Source organism: Peromyscus californicus, unplaced genomic scaffold, assembly GCF_007827085.1.
Source record: "Peromyscus californicus insignis strain IS unplaced genomic scaffold, ASM782708v3 Scaffold_6__1_contigs__length_162567912, whole genome shotgun sequence".
Taxonomy (NCBI): domain Eukaryota; kingdom Metazoa; phylum Chordata; class Mammalia; order Rodentia; family Cricetidae; genus Peromyscus; species Peromyscus californicus.
The window spans coordinates 102,739,150-102,762,031 of record NW_026294584.1 but is presented as its reverse complement, the minus strand read 5'-3'; the positions used below and the strand labels follow the sequence as shown (position 1 = coordinate 102,762,031).

Below are 22,882 nucleotides of genomic sequence, written 5' to 3'. Positions count from 1 at the left end.
TTCTCCCCAGACATTCCTGCAGGCCAATCTGATGGAAACAATTCCTCAGTTGATATTACCTCTCCCCAGACATGTGTAGGTTTGTGTCAAGTTGACAAAAACTATGAAACCTGCCTTGTTACTATTTTTCATCAGTACTTGGATACTTAAAAAGGTGGTTCATAAATTAATACTTGAGCCATATTGAGGTACTCCTGAGTATACAGCATCCCAACAGGGCACAGAGCCTGTGAGGCGGTGGCCTGGCCTGCCACCTTCATGATACTCTCAGGTATTTGCTGTCCTCAAAGTCAGGAGCAGGAAAGGGCAAGAATGCTGGGTACCAAGACTCAGTTGATAAGATCTCAGGTCTTCCTGAGATATTGGCAGGAGTGTTTTGATGGCCTCCTACCAGAAGGAACTCTGGACTTTACAATCTCTAGAGAAAAGGATTCCTTCCTTCCCTTGAGGACACATAGCACCCCATCAGTAGGGACAGCAGTCTGTCCATTTCTCTCCACTTGCATAGTTCATGAAGGATAGAAGGAACTAGAGACTGCACTGGTCCCCGTGGTCCTGGAGGACGCTTCAGAGCCAGTGTCTTTAGCACAGGGATGCACAGAGCAGAGCATCAGTCACAGACAGAACTCTGGTCTCAGGTCAGCCCTGGGCCTGTTTGCTGTATCCTTCCCTCTGAGTCTCAGGCGCCAGCCCATGGTGGTGCTGAGATCTCCACCAAGCAGGAAAATATTCTTCGTAGGCCTCCAAAAAAGGCTTAGGGTTGGCATCTTCTTCCAGAGGGAACCTGGCCTGACCGTCCCTGGGGATCTCACAGGGCAGAGAAGGTGGCAGAATTTGCCGTGGCTATGGTTCATAGTATGATGCAGGCTGTGTAGGGTGCCCACTCAGGAGTCTTTCTCACATATAGCTTGAAGACCAACAGGTTGAAGAGCCACTATTCTTTGTCACATCGTGATGACAACAAATCCTGTGAAGGAATGTGTCCACCACTGTGTGATATGAAAGGCCACAGGAGCAAGGTCTGAGGCCCTGGACCAGGATGCTGGATTACCTTGGTGTATCCGAGGCTGCTAGGGTATCTGTCTGTGTCCATCAACCTCCACATCGGAAGGCTTCTCTGGAAGACTCCTTGCACACACATCTGCCCCATTTCCCCCTCTCCTCTCTGACGCCTTTTCTGTGTCCTCTGTCCCTGAGTTTCCCTCTGCTCCCCCTCTTCTGACATGGTCTTTGATTGAGTGTGGGGACGGGTGGTCCTGACAACGGAGATGAGTCACCAGCTGAAGCGTGCTGTTGCTTGTTGCCAGGATCCCCCCCGGCAGCAGCTTGCTGATCACAGCCTCCAGAGTGGCCCAGGACTGACAGCAGGTGGCTGAGCCTTGCTTGCTCTTCGATGCCAGGTAGAACCCAGGCGTAGCTCAGGCTGGCCTGTCTCCACCTTCACAGTCAGGGAGCAATGGTCCAAGATGCTTGTGGATCTTCCCTGAAGCTCGGTAGGGTCTCTGCATGTCTGGAAAAGCCCACCCAACTCTTCAGGATGTACTTCTGGGGAGAGGGGCGTTTGCCTGAACACAGGACTAGAGCCACTAGACAACTAGAAGGGAGAGGAATCCCTTCATCATGGTGTCATTACCAATGGATGATTTTGCTTGGTCTGGTTTATAAATGAATAGGCTATTACGTAGAGGAGTTTCAGGTTTAAAGAAAAATGGAGCAAGAATCCAGAGCTCCCACATGCTTTCTTGTCTCTCCTTCTCCTTTTGTTGGCTGGTGTGTGTGTTACAGTTGACATGCTAATGCTGTTATTACTAAGTTATTACTATGTTATTACTAAGTTAATAGTGTCTAGCTAAAACTGCTTTAAAGGTCCATTTTATTTTTAATTGTGTGTGTGTGTGTGTGTGTGTGTGTGTGTTTGTGTGTGTGTGTGTGTGTTGGCATGCGTGCATGCACATGTGCACATGGATGCAGTGCCCTCAGAGACCAGAAGAGGGCATTGGTTCCCTGGGAGAAGGAATTACAGACAGTTGTGAGCTACCCAATGGGGTGCTGAGAAACAAACCCAGGTCCTCTGTAAGAGCAGCATGCACTAAGCCCCCTCTCCACCACCAACTTAACTACAATTAAACATAAGTTACACGTCCCTAGTTGACATTAAGGTTCACAAGTGGTGTTGCATGTTACATGGGCTTGGAAATCTTTATAATGATGACTGCAGTCTGCCATTAGAGCCCCATTCAGTGTGGGTTCGAGGCCTCAAAGGCCCCCTGTCTCCTGCTCCCCTTCCTAACTTCTTAGCCACCGTGGATCTTTCGGATCGCACACTTGTCTTTCTCGGTTCACATGGGGATTCCCAGCCATTTCCAGCTCAGCTTCTTTACTTCCGGGGCCTTATGGAGTTCAGACTCCCCTGTCTCTTGGTAGCTTCATGACCTATTTGCTTTCATTGCTGCTGTTTCTCTTTGCCCCACTCTATGACCGCACCACCATTGATCACTTACGTGGGAGGGACATCGCAGTGGTGTCTAGGTTCCAGCAATTAATGGACAGCTTCTATAGACACTCCGGTGAAGGTTCGTTTTCAACTCTGATACACAGTAAGGGAAGCTGGACTCAGGTGCCAGGCTGTCTTCTGGAGTGGCCTCATCGCCCCAGCTTCTCAGAGATGGGTCTGGCTGTTAGGCTGTACTTCAGGACACTACTGAACAGGGATGACCCAAGACCCTTCCCATTGCACCCTTCTCTGGGGCTTCAACATGGAGCCCATCTCCTTCCCTCCTTTTTCCCACGAGCTCCCTGTTATCGTGAGATTGGAATCTTCCTAGCAGCAAGCATCCTATTTTCCTATTCCTTCTCCTCTCTGTTCTTTCCCAACAGAAGCTGAAGGAGTAAGTGTAGAGAAGGCTGGGGGGGGGGGGGACAAGGGGGATCGCTGGCAGGGAGCTCCTGCCCTACCCTCCATGATGTCTTCCATAAACCTGAAGGATTCCAACTGTAACTCTGTTTTTCTTTTCTGTATTCTAAACTGCCATTAACAAAAGGCACATGATGTCGTCTGTCCCCAAACTGAGTGGTCAGAGTGCCCAGTTCCTTACCACTGTCTCCAGGGTCACAAATGAGACTTGGAGAGCATGAGTCAGAGCATGTAAGGCAAAAAACGGTGTTGTTACATGTGTCCATGACAACCCAAGTGGCCTGAGGACAGTACACCAGGGTCCCCAAGCTGGGCTGTGGACTAGGAGAGCAGAATGTAATGTTCCTCAAGAACCCGATAGCACTCTGGAATGGCCTTAGTTTGTGGCTCATCGCCTTAATATGATGCAGGCAGGTTTTGTGCTGTTCAACCCAGATGCTTCTGGTTCATGAAAAATGTCGGACAGACAGGCGCAGACAGATGGACATGGGATGGGTCAGCGCTGGGAGGGGCAGGGGTGCCCTACGCCCTCTAGGGCGGGAGCCCCATAGTCCCAGGCTAACCTGTGGGAGACCATTTGCCAGGCTCTGATGAGGGATTTGTCAGCTCATATGACCATTCCTAGCTCCTTTCCACTGTGTGCTGGCTACTTCTGCTCAGGCACAGTCCGGGGCTGACAGGCCTGGAGTGAAGGGATTCTCCCCTTTGGGGTCTAGTATCTCAGCTAGAAGCACCAATCACATCCTAAGAGGAGCAAAGTCCCACGCACTACAGAAATTTAGTCCTCTTGGCCCACCCACTAAGTACCAAGAGTGGCCTTTGTCATTGCCACAGTAATGAAGCCCCTGTGGGGTTCAGAAGACCCTGGTGATGTGGACTGCCAGTGGGTAGAAGCCCTGGCTGGAAGGAGTGGGGAGGGGTTGCTGGTTAGAGTCTTCCAGTGAAATGCAGTAAGTCGGCCATACTCCTGACCCTCTTCCTTCGGGCCCTGGGCTTTTCTCTCCGGGCCTTTCCTTTCTCCTCTGGGTCACACCTGCTCCTTACTTCTGGGACCCTGCCAGTCTGCAGTGTAAAGTGGAACCACAGGGCTTCAGGGTGCTCCCCACAGGCTGGCGACCTTCTAGGGATCGTTTCTTCCTCTCTGGGACCATGCTTCCTAACCAGCCTCTTATGTCCCTTCCTCCCAGGCTAATACCGCATTGATCTTACTCCTGCCAAGTTACACTTGCATCTGTGTTGGCCCAAACCACCTTCCGAAGGGTGGGGCCAGGGTGTCCTGAGTCTTGGGGAGTGGTGGGAAGAAACGTGTTTGTTGCTCACTTGGGAAATGGAGCAGAGTTCAGGGACTGTTTGCACATTCTTGAGGACTTCCTAGTCCCTGGCCAGGTAGGATGTCTACACATGGGCTAGCCACCCAAAAGGAACTATGCCCAGCTAGCTCGAAGCTACCAATGGGCTAATTATGTCAGTTGGTGTCAGGCTCAAAGGATGATTTGAGCCACCACAGGCCAGGGAGGCTGAGATATCCCAGTGGACCACATAGATGGGGAGGGGACCCTTACCATCCCTGTGGACCTCAAAGACTGGCAATAGCCTCCACACTTGCTGTCCATAGCAGCAGGGACATAGAACAACTCCACTCTCAGCAGCCCAAGGGGGCCCCTTTGTCTTTCAATTCAGGTGAAGCCAGATCCTTGGCTTTGGCCCAGTGAAGATTTTCAGGGTGAGCCGGGAGGAAGCAGCACTGAAGTTTTTAAAGGTATTTTAAAATATAGATTTGTAAGCACTACAGTTGAGGGAAGGGTGCGCACAAAAAGACACATCTGAGAATGGGTGTGGGGGCTTCTCTGAGAGAGAGTCCCTTTCATAGTTTTTACAGTAGTCATATGTAGAATTTGGGTGTTTTTGAAGTCGTTTATCTTCAAAGGATGGCTAAAGAACCAGAGTGAGGTCACACGTGGTTGCTGAGGACAAGATCACACTTGATAAAGGAAAAATCTAGATCATAGGGCTGCGGGAAGGTAGGCTATCTCCAGGAAAAGTCTAGATCACAGGGCTTCCAGGAAAAGTCTAGATCACAGGGCTGCAGGAAGGTAGGCCATCGCCACTGTAAACAGATAGACTAGTTAGAGATTCCCAGAAAATGAAATAGTACAGCCCTGCCCAAAGTCATACATGTTCAGGCCATAAGCCTGGCTCACTGCTCTGTTTCCTGAGGTTATAAACCCTCCCAGGAGATGTTTGTTGCCCTGGAATGCTTGCTTCTCGCCTGGCCAGAGGCTTCTGATGCTGAAGTAAAGGTCTCCTTTCCTTGTCTTTCTATCCTGCCTCATTCGCTGCCTGTTGCAGGCTCCAAGGCCCTGGGCCCCATGGTTGGTACTATAGCCTTGACCACTTGAGCCCCAAGGCTGTGTCTGCCCGCTCCTCCAGGCTGCTCTTCTTCCTTCCAGGACCCTTTCCAAAGGCACCTTGAGGTCTGAATCAATGGCAGTCAGCTGGCACAGGCTTTCAGGGAGCTCAGCGTGGTACCGTGTCTCTGCCATTCGGCCCTGGTAGAGCCTGTTGGTGACTCAGCAGCTGGGGACTCCAACCAGCCCTGCTACCTTGCAGTTCTAGGAACTCAGCTGGGGGTGGCTGGAGGAGCCCCTGAGGAAGAGGAAGCTTGACTCAGGACCCATCCCAGATCCAGAGATGGGCTCCCTCCTGGCAAAGAAGGGCATGGCACAGATCTTGCAGATAGGCCTTGCCAAGGGCCTTCCTTGCCCCAGGACACACACACACACACAGCTCTGAATCCTGACGAGTAACTGATTGAGCCAGAGCTGTGTTGTCAGGCCTGTGTGTGTGTGTGTGTGTGTGTGTGTGTGTGTGTGTGTGTGTTCCTCAGGCCAGCACCACTGAGCAGCATAGTGTACTGCTGCTGAGCGGGTGAGGGTCAGAACAAGGAGAAGGGGGTCTTTGGGGCAGTGCAATGTGTCTCGGCTCACCTGTGTGGCCTTAGGAATGGAATTGCCTCAGTGAGACAGGGGGTCTCTTGAAAGCACCCCTCCAACTTTCTCATTAGCTGGTTTTCACTACCTGTTTACCTTGGGAGTTTTCCAGCAAGCCAGGACGCACCACCTCCTTTTGCAATCGAGCTGACTCTCTGCTGTCCTCGTGTCTATGATGTCAGTTTTAGGCATTTATGAATTAGGATCTAAACTCTAAACAGCTCAAAGTACTCTGCAAATGTTCACACTTGACCTTTGACACAGGGAAAGAAAATTACTAAGTAGCTTTTATGAATCTGAGACTATGAGGTCTGGACTGTGAAAGAGAGAGAGAAAAACTGGGAACCTCAGATGGTCTGTGTGTATGATTCAAGTGGGATCCATCATTGATCCTGGTCCTGAGCAGCTGGTAGGGAAGTCAAAGGACCTGCCTGCAGGAGTGATGGGTGTCTAGCAGGCATCTAGCTGGGCTTAGAAAGCTGGGTGGGGTGATATCACAGGGAGCAACTGAGCTAGAGTACTTAGGCAACTTGGACCCACTGGATGCCATTGGGAAGAAAGAATACGAAGAGGGAGAGCCTCATCGGCCTGGCAGGAACTCCTCTGATGCTTCCTTCAACTGCGGCTCCCCTCTATGGGGCCCTTCTTTTGCTTAAAGAGCCTGGGCACACACTGGTCACACTGTCTTCCATGGGATATGCTCCGGACTCCATAGAACAGTCCAAATGAGCCAAGAAACTTTCCTGGGAAGGTGGGGGGGGGGGGGTCCCCAGGCAGAGAGGAGAACCAGGAGTCATGACTTTCAGTGAGACAATTTAACACCATTGAGTAGCAGATACTTTCATTTGCATTTCTACCCAAAGGCAGGTTTTATCTGTGGCTGGTCAGCCTAGACATTCAACAGGCAGGCTCTGTGCTCACAGCCCCAATGCTTTGAGCTATGCAAAGAGTTAGATAGACAGGCACAGATGAATGGACATGGCCGGGTAGGAAGAGCTGGCAGGCACAGCTTTGCTGGGGCAGGCCGATCTCCTCACTCCCTGCTTAGCTCTTCAGAGACCATTTCTAATGTTCACTGTGATGGCTTTTAAAAACTGGAAAGGTGGCTTCTTAGAGAAACTCAGTCCAACCAAAGCGGGCACCAGGCACTAGGCCAAGTATAGGGATAATGGACACAGGAAACACCACGAGGTGGAACAGAAAAGGAGAGAACTGAGAAAGGCATGCTTGCTTCCCACAGGTGAGCTGGACTTTGAGAGGCAGACATGATTTTCACGGCAGGGTGAGGAGTGCCGACATAGGAGAGCAGCACTTTGAAGACAGTGTTACTGTCTGTGCACACATACAAGGCACATGTACTTCAGGGCACAATGTGATGTTCTGAAGCATGCGTCCGCTGTGAACCGGGTGATTAGCAATCTTCCACCTAAGAAACCATGGGTCAGAGCAGTCAAGTGTGGTGGGGCAAGCCTGAGATCCCAGTGCTAGAGAGATGGAGGCAGGAGGATCAGGAATCAGAGTCATCCTTGGCAACATAGTAAGTTGAATCAGGTCAGTCTGGGTTGCATTGATTAAACCCTGTCTCTAAAATAAAATAAGTGGTAAGAAGCTCTCACTCAGTGCCCTGCAGGTTTCTGACAAATCCATTGATTCTTGTGTGACAATGACTTTGTCCAGGAGATGGAATCTGTGGCCTTTCACAGTGAAGGAAAAAAGATTTTGACAGTTACCCAGAAGTCAGTGTTGCAAGGACCCCAAGCACTGTGCTGAGTGAGGGCTGTGGGGAGCAGGGCGGCAGCTGGGGCGGGCAGTGGGAGCCAGAGAGAGGAGGTAGAGGTGTTGGGGCGCAGTACCTCTGGGACCCAATGGCTGTGGTGTGTGTGTGTGTGTGTGTGTGTGTGTGTGTGTGTGTGTGTGTGTGTGTGTGTGTAGATGGGATGGAGAGCTTTTGCTGTTTGTTTGGGAGAGGCTGGCCTTAAACTCACAATGTAGCAGAGGACTACTTTGAAGGAGGCTGACCCTCCTTCAATCTCCAGTTACACAACACCATGCCTGGCTTTTCAGGCTATGCATTTTAAATCTGGCTCAGGACGCCAGCCTGGGTTGTGAGTTGGGGAAGGAGCTGGTCCAAAGTGCTGGCTTCTGTGCCCTCTCTCAATAGTTCCAGCAGCCAGAGCAAGGGAGGGAAGGCCTTGTCAGAACCGGTTTGGCAACCGCTGTGCTGCCTAGAGAGGTGCTGAGGCCTGGACTGGGGAGGCCAGGGATGCAGGGATGGATGAAGTCTGTGTAGGAGGGCTTGGCTTGGCTTGCAAAGTCGAGGGAGGGGCCAACCTGGTCTTCAGTCTTGCCTAGAACAGGAGGAGGCGGAGGAGGACGTGAGTTTATTTTTGACCTTGTGATTGGGGAGCAAGCCCTGGTGGAGGGTGGGGCTGGAGCTGCTGTTTGGGATGGAGACTTCGGCAGCTCATACCTACCTCGGCCTCTGCTGCAGAGTGATGGTGGAGACACTGTTCCTGTCCCATGTGTCTCAGATATCTAGAGAGGCGATCAAGGATCTCAGATTTCCTTCCTTCATTTTTTTCTTCCTTCCTTCCTTCCTTCCTTCCTTCCTCTTTTTAAAGACTTACATTTTTAATTATGTGCGTGTGTGAACCTGAATGCAGGTACCCAGGTGCCACTGGATCCTCTGGAGCTGGAGTTACAGAAGATTGTGAGCTCCCCGACGTGGGTGACCGGAACCGAACTCAGTGCCTCTGAAAGCAGCACGCGCTCTTAACCGCTGTGCCATGTCCAGACCCACATCCTCTCCTCCTACCTTTTTACTTCTCTTTTCCTCCCAATCCGACCCTCTTCCTCCTCTTGTCACGCAGGTGTTTGCTCAATATTTGTTTCATTAACATAAGTAGACTGTGACCTTTGAAATCTTCAAAAGCAAGGTCGGTGCCCTGAGCACTCTTGGGCTTTAGCCAAGTGACCCCGGATCTCAAGTAGTCCCTTGCTGCCGTCCTTTCTGGGAGTCCTGAGGAAGAGCAGGACTGTTGCTCCTCCTCTGAATTCTGGGGAGTTCTGGGGAGTGAGGGAGCGACATCAGGGAAAGCAGCCTCAGCTGCCAGGGTCGGCAGGCTCATGCGCTCTAAGGAAGCGCCATGCCCACTTCACTTCACCTTTGCCATAGTCCTGTGAGGAGATCCTAGTCTTGTTTGGCAGAGGGATTTCAAGGCTTAGTGAGCTTAGAGTGTGCCCAAGTCTCCCGGTTACTGACTGACAAGGGCACAAACCCGGGTCTGTGGCAAAGTTAAGGCACAACTGAATCAGAGTTCAGAAGTGGCAGACGCTATCATGCTCAACCCCTCTGCGCTTTCTCCACCTCCCTGTCCCCGAGGGTCCCTTCAGCCTAGAAGGACACAGAAAATTCCTATGAGCATTCAGTGACGCAGGCTTTCAGTGACGCAGGAGTATGAGCTGCAACACCAGTATGAGCTGCAACACCAGTGCCGTACAGTCACCACAGTGTCACCAGAAGACATTGCCCTGGACTTGCCAATGTGAAATTAGCTGCTTGAGGGACCCCAGAGGTCAGTAGGACAGGCAGTTGAGGGACCCAAGCTCACTGACTCTCCTGGGACTTCCAGGTAGATTAGCAAGCCATTGAGTCTGTCTGAAGACGTCGAAGTGGAAGCACCCTGATTGATATCTCATGCGAAGCCTGATAATTTGTATAAAAGCACCCCTTGCTGAGACTATGTGCAGGCAGTCATTATGCCTGATCCCCAATTCCAAGCAGAGGACTTGCTCAAAAGGGGTCAAAACCTGGTCAGTTGTCCCCAGCGAGCCGGCTGAGAAGGTGGACAGCCCCTCTGTCTTCGAAGCTGCCTGTAAGTGGGAGACTCGGCCAGTCTCAACCAGCTCTGCCACCTAAAGACAGAGTCCGAGATTGAAACAGATGAAACTGGCCCAGGCATGGTGGTACATGCTTGTAATCCCAACTCTCAGGAGGCTGAGACAGGAGGATTGCTGTGAATTCAAGGCCTGCCTGAACTACAAGGTAGAAAAGAAAGAGGAGGGGAAGAGGGAGGAGAGGAAGAGGAGAAGGACTTGCTGAAGAAAACACGGTCCCAGACAAACCTAGGTTCTGGGCTCCTCTCTGCCAGCATTCTCCATACTGAGCATGCCTGGCCTTAGTCAAAGGGAAAGGGAGAGGATTGGGGATTTTTTTGGGGGGGGGGGGTTGTTTTTTGCTTTTTCTTTTGAGACACAATCTCAAGCAGCCCCTCTGTCCTAGAACCCCCTACATAGCTGAGGATGGCCTTGAACCTCTGGTGCTCTCACTTCCACTTCCTGAGTTCAGGGGCTACAGGTGTGTGTTACCACACCTGGTTTTATGTCGTGCTTGAGATGCAGCCCACAGACTGGTGCTCTGCTGGCATCTTCTCACCTCCAAAATAGGAGCATCACACAGGCTGTGCACCCCTAGACTGAAAATCTGCAGTCCAAAATCTGCAGTGTTTTAAGTGTTCATGTGAGGCTTCAAGCAGAAGATTCCACATCTGGCCTTCTGGAATGGGTCACAGTCATCAGGCAGGTACCCTAAAATTACGAACCCAATGACACTGAGTCTATTCACATGACATACATATGAAACAAATTAATCTTCTGTTTGGACTTTGTGCCTGTTCCCAAAATATATCAACGTCTAAAACAAATATTCCAAAATAAAATTCCAAAATTAAAAATATATATATATTGGTCTGAGGAGATTGCTTGAAAATTAAAGTGGTTGCCCTGCAAGTATAAGAACCTGAGTTCAACCCCCAGAACCCGTGGAAAAAGCCAGGTCCGATGATATGTGCTTGTAATCCTAGCATAGGGATATGGAGTCAGGCTCCTAGGACTCGCTGGAGTTCCAGGCCAGGTAAAGGCCCTGTGTATCCTTACAAACTAACAAGGGGCTGGAGAGATGGTTCAGCAGTTAAGAGCATGTCTTAGTTCGGGTTTCTATTGCTGCTTCAAAACACCATGACCAAAAAGCCAGTTGAGGAGGAAAGGGTTTATTCAACTTACACTTCCACATTGCTGTTCACTACTGAAGGAAGTCAGGACAGGAACTCACACAGGACAAGATCCTGGAGGCAGGAGCTGATGCAGAGGCCATGGAGGGGTGCTGCTTACTGGCTTGCTTTCCCCGGCTTGCTCAGCCTGCTTTCTTATAAAACCCAGGACCACCAGCCCAGGGATGGCACCACCCACCATGGGCTGGACGCTCCCCCATTGATCACTCCTTGAGAAAATGCCTTACAGCTGGATCTCATGGAGACATTTCCTCAAATGAGGCTCCTGCCTCTCTGACGACTCCAGCTTGTGTCAAGTTGACACACAACCAGCCAGGACAGAGCACTTGTTGCTCTTCCAATCCTAGGACCCACATGGCAGCTCACAACTATCCACAATTCCGGTTCCACTCTGTATCAGGACCCATCTCCTGACACAGCACTGACCTTTGCCAGTGAGTTCCCCTCCAAACTCTCTTCCTGGGTGTCAAGGTCCAGCCTGGGATTGGGAAGACTGCTCTGGAGGTAGGGTGGCTACGGGGAGAGCCTCGTGTCCCATGGGGCCATCTGTCTAGTGACTCATTCCTGGGTCTCTTGTCTTTCCAAACACCTTGCCTCACTGTCCCCAGAGTTCTCCCTGTCCTGTCTGTCCAGTTCCACCAAGGTTCCTCTGCAGCTTTGCTGGGTGTCCTCAGGAGCTTGTGCACAGCACCTCTGGGAGCAGGGCCAAGTGTAAACTGACACCTCTTCCCAGGAGAGACAGGGAGGTGCTTCTCCACTGGGGAATTCGTGAGGCAAAACACTTACTGGTCTGTGCCAGGGAGCCTAGGATCTGGGTTACCCATTCACAGGTATTCTGGTGTCACTGGCAGCCCTGCAGACCTGGTGCCAAGCTTCCCACAGGAGGCTGCTCACCTCTCCCATGGCTCCTCCTCTGTTCCCCATGGCTCTCCGCCTCCAATGAGAGAGAGGAAGAAAGGGAGATTAGCAGGGCCCCCCAAGTGCTCATGAGTCCTTCGGCCTCTCTCTAGTCCAGCTCCTGCCCACCCCTCCCCTGCTCTGTTGTTGAACCCACCGCATCTGCACCCCAAGACACTTGCTGTGACCATGATCCACCTCCCCATCTTTCCTGGACACCAGAGCTTCACCCAATCTTGTCCTTCCCTCTAAAAGCAGGCAGAGAGGCCCAAACACAGATGAGATGTGGAGCTCTTGCTAGGTTCCCACTGAGCCATTCAGTGAAAGAGACAAGAGCCTGGGAACAAACACAGGCTGCAGCGGAGGCCAGGGCAGGACACTCACCTCGGCTGAGGCAGCCAGGAGCCTGAAGATGCCCCTCTCAGGCCTGGGCACTACTGCTGAATGTCCCCATAAGAGGTGATTGCCAAGTGACGGGTAGTTGAGGACAGAGGACAGACTGAAAGCCCAGCTTGAGTCCCTGTCCAGAACTGTCTATCTCAGTCAGGAGTGGGGCTGCAGTGTGGATTCCCCTGCTCTGGGACCCAGGGGAATGGGAGTGCCCAGCCTCTCTCAATGGCATTTCCCACTTTTCCATCATGGAGAGGCTTGGGGGTAGCTCCACTTCTGCAGACTCCCAAAGCATGGGTTAGCCTTGTTTCTATCGGAAGTTTCTGAATGGCAGACAGCTGTATTACAAGCTTGGTGATTTCACCCTGGCTCGAGGACAGGCCTGGGTCCCAGCTCTACGCCGGGAACGGGGAGCAGGCTTCCCTAAGGACACACTTCCGTTGTGTGTGGCTTTTCCCTCAACACCACCCACTGTCCTCCTTTTCGTTTTGAAGACTGCAGTTGGGGTTTCCCACTTTGGAGCTAGTTAGACAGACATGAGGAGGAGACCCTGGCAGGACAGCCTGGAAAGGATGCCTCTCCCTGAGGGAGGAGAGCTGGCTGGGTGGCCCAGCAGCCTGTCTTCCCATCCCCAGGACCAGTGCCAGGTGACTTTGACACTCAGCCTGCTGCTGAGCCTGAGACCGGATCGTCTCTTTCAAGCCCTGGTGGTGACAGCCAGCGCTGCCATGGCCCCTTGGCTTCTCAGAGCCTCTTCTCTGCCAAGGCCACATGTTCCTAGAAGGCCTTCAGACACCAGGCCACATGCGGGGGGTGCTAGCTCCCCCATGTACGCAGGTGGAGCTGCTCAGGCCTGGCTTATGGGGAAACGGAGAGCAAGGAGAAAAATCCCAAGAGGTGAGGTTGTAGCCTCTGGAAGACCTCTGGGCCTGCCAAGTCTGTAGGTTAAGCCAGGAGGGTCATACCAGGTGAAACATACCTGCTGCTGTGTCGTGACCAGCCAGGGCACATCCAACGGTGTCTTGCACATTGCACCCGGTTTCAGTTTAGCATAGGAGCCTGGGCAGATTTCTGAATCGTTAAGCCTCTGTTTCCTGGGCATCCCCACGGGCAGGGAGACTGGGAGGAACTTGCGTCTAGGGTCATGAATTGAAGAAGATGAGAAGGTCTGCAGATACCTGTGCGGGTTGTGTGAAACTGTGGCACCACACTTGAGAAGAGAGGCTGAGCCTCCTGCTGCCCGGCCCAGGCCCATAGCGGCTAGAGTGAAGCCGAGGCATCGTGGGAAGTGAGGGGACAGAAGGGAACGATTATTCTCACCTTTCTAGAATCATAAATAAAAACAAAGTGTTGTTTATTCCTCAGAGGAACGTGCGTTCTTTGTAGCCATTAATTACTTCCTGAAATGCCTTCATGAGTTTGGCAATTGGCAGCTGACAGGTGAGAAGAAGAAGAAGGATGAAGGGGCTTTGTGCCAGGTCTGGGACTGGCCCCAGTGCACACCCGAGCCCCTGTCTCTGCTCCAGAGGCTGGCAGGGGCAGGTTCAGTGCTGGGATTGTGCTATTTGCCCTGACAGGCAGGGTTCAGGCAGGGAAGAGGCATAAGGATCACTCAGTGGTTTGGGGACAGTTGCTGACAGGCTGGTCATGCTCCCTGTCCTGAGGTATGCCAGGCATCTCCATGTCCGCCCTGACTGATTACGGGTCATTGACTGACTTCAGCCCAGAGTGGTTTGTGGCAGTGCCCGCAGAGCGTCAGGACGTGACTGTCCCACAGCTCCGAGAGCACAAACCCCGACGTTTTATGGCTCTGGCAGGAATGGAACCCTGGGTGCGTGCATGGCAGATGTCCCTTTGAAATGCGTCTGGGGAATCCTATGAACATGCAGACTACAGGAAGGAAACACTTCTCTCAGAAACAGGAGCCCACTGTTGCACATCAGAGGTCACGTGGGTCCTATGCTGCGATAGAGAGGCAAATAAGACCTATCTTGATTTCTGTAGTTGGCTTAGGGGATCAGCCTTCTAGAACAGTCTGCCTGAGGCCCAGCCTCCTCTGCAGGGCTGCCTTAAGCATCTCTCTGCCTTTCAGTTCAAGGAAGTTAATTCATGATGATGGCAAAACTCACAAGAGCTTCCTTCTTTATGAGAACTTACTGCTCTGTTTCCAGAAACTTCCACCACTGTAACATGAGGGCACACACAGGTCACCTGTTGGCAGAGGTGGTTTCTTCGATGACAGAGAGGCCCTGCATGTGGGCCTTGCTGTGCTGTCTTGGAGTCTGTGTCTCATGAGGGTCGTCAATGGCAGCCTTGGTTCCCGGGGTCCTACCTACTGCCATCACTGGGCTTCCATTCGTGGGTCATTGACTCTCCCATGCTCTGCACCTAATGAGACCTGGACATACCTGAACACACCCATGACATATCAAGGAAGAGTGTGGTGACAGTTCTTCCAGCAGTCCTCAGCCAGGCTCCTCAGACATCCTGACTGGTGGTGCAATGCTCTGGGGGTCACCATCCTTCTTGGATGGGGCAGCCAGTCCCAGGGAAGCAGAGATACCTTGCTAGACCCTGGCTATGTCTCAGCACATTGCTTCTAGAGGGAAGCCTATCTCTCTCTGTGTGAGTGTGGGAGGGGGCCTGTAACCAACCTGTGAGTACCCTCACACCCAAAAGAGAGCAACAACATACCCAGCAAACGGAAAACTCCACAACAGGTGGAGAGAACTGAAGCCAGAGGAAAACGCTATTGATAGCCCCTGTGCACCGCCTCACCACGAGCATTTTCCCCTGCTCTCGGTACAAGGGGCCCTTACTTTCATTTTGCACTGAGCTCCTCAAAGAAGGTAGCCAATCCGTGATTAAGAGCACTGACTGATGTTCCAGAGGAACCAAATTCAATTCCCAGGTTGTCCCGTGTCTGATCACTCCAGGATGGAAAAAAAAAAAAAGGTAGCCAGACACACTTGTTGGTCCCTTAATAAAATTCTGAAGTCTTTGCCTTTCAAAGGGCCTGACCTCCAAGGAAGTTCTTTTCTGGGGATACTTACCCACCGTCTCTGCTTCCTCCACAGGTATCGTGTTAGCTGTGTGCCAGGCTCTGGAGAACAGCACGTCCCCCCTGAGTGGTGAGTCCATCCTCCCTGGGTGTGGGTGGGTTATGGGTCCTGCCTCACATCTGTAGAGCACCCTCCCTGGGGTGCTTGCCTGTCCTTGAACCCTCTGCATCTTCTCTGGGCAGATAGAGGAAAACCTGTAGAAGGCCTTCACCATGGCCCACGGAGGCTGTGCCCACTCCCCTCGGGGGCAGCCCATTCACAGAGCCCTTCATCTCTCTAGACAACCACTGTGGCAGGTGAAATGGGGCCTGCAGGACCCCAGAGCTTGAAGCTGCCCATACTTTACCAACCATGTGGTGACTGGATTTCCGAAGCTCCTGTCCATTTCTGCCCAGTGACCTTTGTGTAGTTTTTCTCCCCTCAACCGCCCACTTTTCTCCCACCCTCTCTCTCAATACTTCTGAGAGTTGGGAGACAAAGCCCTCACCATCTCAGTGTCCCAGGGAAACCCCTCCTGTTTCATGGGCTCCTACTAGTGGCTTCTGTTTGTACACAGTAATGGTTGCTCAGTGATTTTGATTCTTGCTTTTCTGTGTGTTGGGATAGGGGTGTGCGCATGTACTTTAGGTACTCGTGTTTGTGTGACAGGCACTTACCCGCTAAGCCATCTGGCAAGTACCAGATGCCATAGCAACACTTACAGCCTGGGCTTGAGGGAACTTGGACATGAGGTCAGGCAGGAGTCGCCACCTGTTCTGGTACCTGATGGAAGTACCCGCAGGCAGCTGTGGGAGGCTGCGATGCTGGCCGTGTGGCCCTGCTCTGCCTTACATCCTTCTAAGCCAAACTGTGCACCTGAAGCATGCAGGCTTCGGGGCTGGGTCAGCCAGGTGGAATGGAGACCTGCTGGCTGCTGGGTCCCTCCTTGACACAAGTTGGAATGGTGGCAAATGCTAATGTAGCTGTCAGTGGGAAGGATGCTCTTGCCTATGTTACCCCTTCAGGTTTATTCACATAGACAAACAGAGTCTGGGGATCTCCTGCTTGCTCCCTCAGAGCCCTGGAGTGGCTCCTGCTGAGCCTCCTTGGAGTGCTGTAGGCCCTCTTGGCAGACCTGATCCTTCAGCCAGAAAAATCGCAGGCCCTGACCCATCTGAAGCCCCAGTTCCCTCTTTCTCTTCTGTTTCCTCCTGAGGGAATGTGCCCAACATCAGCTAACGTTTAGGATTTACCCTTCTCACACACAGGCCCCCAAATCAAGTCCGTCCTCTGCTATGCTGCCTGGACTCTGTAATAACTAAGTGTCCATGGAGGCTCAGAGGTACACGGGATTTGTTTCCTCCCCTTTTCTTTCTTTCTTTTTTTTTTTTTTTTTTTTTTTTTTTTTGCACTGGGGGAGGCATCCATGCCATTAGAGCAGACAGTTGCCCTTGACCTTTCTTGGTAAGATTTTATTCTGTTCCTTTCTCTTAGATCCCCAAATATGAAGGGTGGAGGGTACCAGAGGTGTGGGAAACTGGGTTGCATCAGTCAAGGCTTCTCAGTCATTTACTTTGGGTGGAACAATGGAGAACATGGGGCCTCAGGGAGGAGACCAGGATCCTGCAGTGGGGCCCGCTTGGTTTCAGACTTTCCCAGTTCCTGAGCAGCTGAGTCCTCAAGCGGCTGCTTAGATTAGTTTCTTCATCTGTGGGACCAGGCTGAGTGACGGCCTGAGAATCTCCACAAGGCTGCCCTGATGGACAAGGAGGGGCCTTGGAGGCCTCCGGAGGATGCCGTCAGATTTTTAGGGAGCACTATAGTCAGTGACCACTGGTGATACCTGCCCTGAGCCAGGTAGGAAAGTGGTGATGTGACTACCATGCAGAATTGGCTCTCCATACCTACAGGTTCTGCATCTTAGAAGTCAAAGGATAAATGGATCAAAAATACCTGGAAAAATGGCAAGCTTACTGAATATGTATAGACTTGCTTCCCCAAGATGTTTACAAAAACATCAACAATATGGCCACTGTTTATACATTGTTTTGCATATTAGAGTAATGCAGAGGTAATTTAAAATGTGCAGAAGGGGCTAGGGAGATGGCTTGGTGGAACTGTGAAGATCAGGGTTCAGATCCTCAGATCCCACATATAAAATGGACAGGCATGGTGGGTCCCTGTAATCCCAGCACTTAGGAGGGGAAGACGGCTGATTCCTGGGGCAAAGTAGCTAGCCTAGCTGAAACAGTGAAAGACCCTGCCTCAATAAACACAGTGAAGAACAATCCAGGAAGACACCTGATGTCAACTTTGGGTCTGCACACACACACACACACACACACACACACACACACACACACACACACACGTGGGAACATGAGTGTAACTTCAGTGTATAACCTACACTATTTCCTGTAAGGACTTGAGCATCTCTGGGTTTAGGTATGGACTGATTCTTGCTGGATACAGAGGGACAGCTCTTGGGATGTTGCATCTCAAGGATGCTCTTGTATCCTCAGATCCTAATTCTCTGGTTGCTAAAATCCTACAAAGAATTGGACACCTCTGCCTGGCCCTCCAGGAGCCCACACGACGGGTGACGATACAGTCTGTGAACCTTTCTTGGGAGTGTCACTGGCTGCTCGGTGTGTCATTTAGACCATAAACTGACACAGGAGTGAAACCAGTGTTCTGAAGTTTGGAGCATAAACTTACATCCTTGTTGGCTATCTGTTTATAAAACTCAAAGGGAAACATCAGCTGGAGGCAGGTGAGGGCGTCGGCACCCACAGCTTAGAACACAGGCTACACCCTCCTCAGGAAAAAGCTCCAACCTATATTCAAAAGGCACTCTTCAATGTCCCCTTTAAAAGGGACAGAATGCACCAGTCACCCGGCTGTTGGGCAGCCCTTTGCCTTGCCCTCAGCAATGCGCACATTCCCAGGCCGCTCATCTGGTTCTTTTCTCATGAGACTCGCTGTAATGACCAAGAAGGTGTGGTGGCGAGGGCCCCTCTGGGCCCCTGGGAGCCAGGTTCTTGCCCGCTTGCACACTCCTCAGAGTGGCTGTCTCCACCTTGGATTCCTTATCTTTCACCTTTGGCCAGTGTCTATGGACGCCCAGCTGGTCTCGGTGTATTTGAGGGCTGCTTTAATTTAGCATCTGGAAGACTATTCCAAAATGAGGAAAACAGAAACTTCACTGCGGGGCTCTTTGCAGGACATGTCACCATTCTCACTCGCTTGGGGAGAGAGAGGCCAGGTCAGGCATCCCTGGGGACTGTCGACTCCAATCTGTTGAGATGACAGTTGGGGCTGGGCTGGACAGAAGGAGGGCAGGTCGGATTAGAGGGGGAAGCCTTTGAAGGCTTCGCTTATTTACACAGCAGGCGGAACGTGGGTCGGCCAGCCAGCCAAGACTCTCCTCATAGCTCACCTCCTTTAACAAAAGCTTTTCAGAACTTCAAACTGCTTCCCCGTTCCATTGTCTACGGTTTTCCCACGTGTGAAGTCATTCTAAAATTAGAAGGCTCACGTGTTTGACCCAGGTACGTGGTTCACCTATTTCAAATCTGTGTCTCTCGCACAAGAGGCTTGCTGTGCCGCAGTTGGGGAGAAAACCGCACACACCTGTGTGTGGTTGCTTAGTGCTTGCACAGAGGAGCGGTGGGATGAGAGCCTCCCTGCCTCCCAGGGTGTGTCCTTGTTGTCCTCTACTTCCTCATTTTACCTGCTCCTTGTGTGTCTGTGTGTGGCGTGCATGCCTGTACAGGTGTGTGTCTGCTTGTGTACTTGTACACATTGAGACGAGAGGCTGACTGACTTACATTACCTTCCTCAATTGCTTACCATCTTTTTTTTTTTAGATTTTTCTCTTAATTTTCGGGTATATGTCTGCCTGTGTTTGTTTGCTGTGTGTGTATAAGGGTTTGCAGAAGCCAGAAGAAGTGTCAGTCCCCTGGAACTGGAGTTACAGGTGATTGTAAAGCCACCACCAGGTGGGTCCTGGGCACTGAACCCTAACTTTAACCCTGGTCCTCTACAAGACAGTAAGCCTTCTTAACTGCTGAACCATCCACCTTATCTTTGAGACCAAGTCTCTCACTGAGCCAAGAGCCTGTCGATACAGCCAGGCCCGCTGGCCAGCAAGCACCGGGGATCTTCCGGTCCCTGCCTCCCCAGGGCCGGGATTGCACGTTTGTGCCTCTGCACCTGGCTTTTTGCACGGTGCTGAGGATCAGAACTCAGGTCGCCACACTTCCACAGCAAGCACTTTACAGTTGAGCCATCTCCCAGCCCCTGCCTCTTACGTTTGCAAAGGAAATCGTGCCATGCCTGTTGCTTTTCAGACAGAGGCTTCTCTGGAAGAAAACAGAACACAAAAATGTAGAAATGGATTGCTCCCCACTCACTGGCTAAGAGACATTTACAGAGCCCTTCACTTGCCCTGCACCTTGTTTCCTGTCAGGGTGGAGTAAAGGAATAGGATTAAGACGGTGACCTTTCAAACCACGTGTCAAAGAATAGCTTTAGTAGGGGCACAGACAACATTTCAAAGGCATTCATGGAATCCCTGGAGGCATTCAGGGCACAGTGCAAGGACTTTGGGTGTCAGTTCTTGTCTGAGACAGGAGGGTCTCTTTGCTTTTTTTCTGCTGTGTGCCCGGCTAACTGGCCCGTGCGCTTTCAAGGATTCTCATGACTCTGCCTCCCATTTCCCCCACACGGGAGAATGACAGCAGATCACTTATGGCATGTTCATCTTTATCATGCCTCTCCAAAACCCTAAACTCACAGGAACAGTAGCTGTCCTTCCGTGCAGATATTTCATTCATTTACATAATATATAATTAAATTACGCAAATACAATAATGAGTGCAGCTGACATAAACAGGTTTGAGCACAAACACAATGGCCACTTGGTAAACATATAATCTAACTGGTAAGAACAGAAATAGGCTGTCAACTTTGGAAACCGCCTACCTGAGCTTGTGCTGGCTGAGGGCCTTAATCCAATGGTGCCAGGAGAGGAAGGGCAAAGCTTGGCACTGAGTGTGCTCAGGGCGTGTTATAGTAGAGCTGGGAAGGGCAGCCATCATTGGAGGAAGCAAGGCAAGTGATAAAATTCATAGAATTTTAGAATCTAGGCCTGCAGAAGCCTTACTATATTGCTGTTTTTGGTGCTTAACATTTATTTCCCACACACTGTTGAGAACATTCTGTGGACCAGGTGTTGCATGCAGCCCTGAAGAGAACTAAGTGTGAGCCCTGCCAAAGAAGCGCATCAGATCAGCCAGGTCGGGATGATGATTGGTCTGGTCTGGTCTGGCTTAGTTTTTGGAGACAGGGTTATGTAGAGCCCAAACTGGCCTTGACCTTTGACTCAATATGTATTTTAGAGTAGCCTTGAACTCTTGATCCTTCTGCCTCCACCTCCTGGGATTACAGGGCTATGCTACCATGCCTGACTGATGGTAATGATTGTAACATCCCGAACACTGACAAAGCAGAGACACACCATGATAGACTTCTCTCAAGAAAGCCACACTTGTGAACTATGAGACTTGGTGCTCTTAACCTAAGCTCCTAAATGAAGAGTTTTTATCTATTGCATTCAGCTGCACCTCAATAAACCGGGTGCTAAGCTGGCTTCCCATCTGATTGGCTACTCTCCTGAGCTGTGGCTGTGAAACAGCCAAAGAGAGCCTCTCTCTCAGGCAGTGATCTTGCCAAAAACAGAGCCCGTGTCCTACAAAAACAGAACCTTCCCTCCATCTACCTGTTCAAAACATGGCTGCTTAGAAAGAGTTGGCCCCAGAGTCCTGTTGGGGAAGTCCTGGGTGCCCCAGCTGGCCCACAGAACACAGGCATCAGGACACATGCAGAGACTCAGAGGTCAACATGGGCTGGGCAGTACTCCATGAAGAACATCCTAAGGCCAGCTATCCTATGTCTGCCCTAGTGAAGTCTGAAGAATAATTTTAGTGCCTGATACCTTGGAGCTTCAGAAGCAGGAGAGGAAACCTCCAGGGTGATAAGGAGCCAGAAGGTAGAGAGACCTGTGGACAAAGGCAGATTTCCTAGTTAGACCTGGAAGAGAGGAGCCTGGCACCCCAAGTCTAAAATGACCTGAGGACCATTCTATATAGCATATGTTTTTTGAGCAATTTGCTGCCTTCCAGGCCCTGCTGTCAACTGGACACAGCCTAGAATCGCCTGAAAATAACTTCAACTGGATAATTGTCTTTATTAGGTTAGTCTGAGGGCATGTCTGTGAGGGCTTGTTTGGATTATTAACTGACATAGGAGGGCCCAGACTACTGCAGACAGCATCATTCCTGCAGTCCTGGGGTGTATATGAAAGCTAGTTAAGCATGAGCCACTGAGAAAGCCAGCAAACAGTGTTCTTCCATGGCCTCTGCTTCCTATTCCTGTCTGCATTCCACCCTGACTCCTCTCCCCCCCACCCCCGCCCCGTGATGGATTGTGATCTGATCTGGAAGTATAAGATGAAGGAAGCCCTTTCTTCAAGACCATGCGCTCAACTGAAGGAACAGACATCATGGGCTTTACTCCGCTGAGCTGACATATCTTGAGAATGTTAGAGTTTGGGACATCTCATGTATGCGTCATGAGATAGCAGCATTGATTGCCAATAGGTATGAAAGCCAATGTGACCTTTCTGAGATTGATAGATTGTGATAAGGTCTTCCTATGTAGCCCAGGCTGGCCCTTGAGAGCAGCTTAGTGTTAGCCTGTAAACAAGAACTTCAATGTTGTGCACACCCTGCGACCCACCATGGCCCTCCTAGGGATCTGTGTTATAAAAACAATGAGAGAAGTTAGGTTGCTCCCCACTGGAGTGAAAGGAGTCTTTAAATGTCCGAAAAAGGGGAGCAGTTCCAGAACAGATCGGCAGACGGGTCCTAGGGATCCTTCAAAAACTGTGCTGGTGAGGGGATGGAGAGATGATTTTGGTTGAGAGTGCTGCTCTTCAGAGAACCTGAGTTCAATTCTGGTACCCATGTGGCAGCTCACAAACCCCTGTAACTTCAGTTCCAGAGTCTCCGACACCCTCCTCTGGCCTCTGAGCACACTGCATGCATGTGGTGCACATACATGCAGGCAAAACACCAGTGCACACACATGTTGTATTTTTAGTTGTGTTAATGAGCCAGGCATGGTGGTTCATGCCTGCAATTCCTGCACTTAGGAAGCTCAGGCGGGAGTTTGAGGCCAGCCTGGGCTACATAAGAAGACCCTGTCACAAAAAGAAATCACATTGGCTGTTTTTCAGGCAACATCTCATGTAGTCCAGGCTAGCCTCAAACTCACTATACAGTTGAGGATGACCTTGAACTCCTGGTTTTCCCGCCTCCACCTCCCATTCCAGGGTTACAAATATGCTTTTAAAAATTCTACTGATAAAGAAATGACATGTGCAATGATAAAGGAAGATACTCATGATGTTCATGTAGAAAAAAGTGAAATTGAAAGATATACCTCAGATTTACAAATGAGATGACCAGATGCAAAACTAAGGACGAGCAAGTTTACAGCAATCATGTCTAGTTGATG

General features: G+C 51.0%; 1 protein-coding gene across 1 annotated transcript in view; it reads left to right on the top strand.

Annotated features, from left to right (window-relative positions):
- The window catches only part of Tgfa (transforming growth factor alpha), an 86,243-nt gene that overhangs the window by 20,732 nt on the left and 42,629 nt on the right, over window positions 1-22,882 (top strand). The window contains exon 2 of the mRNA XM_052720352.1: window positions 15,338-15,391. Coding sequence (XP_052576312.1) covers window positions 15,338-15,391 — 54 coding nt within the window. The remainder of the gene's footprint in view (window positions 1-15,337; window positions 15,392-22,882) is intronic.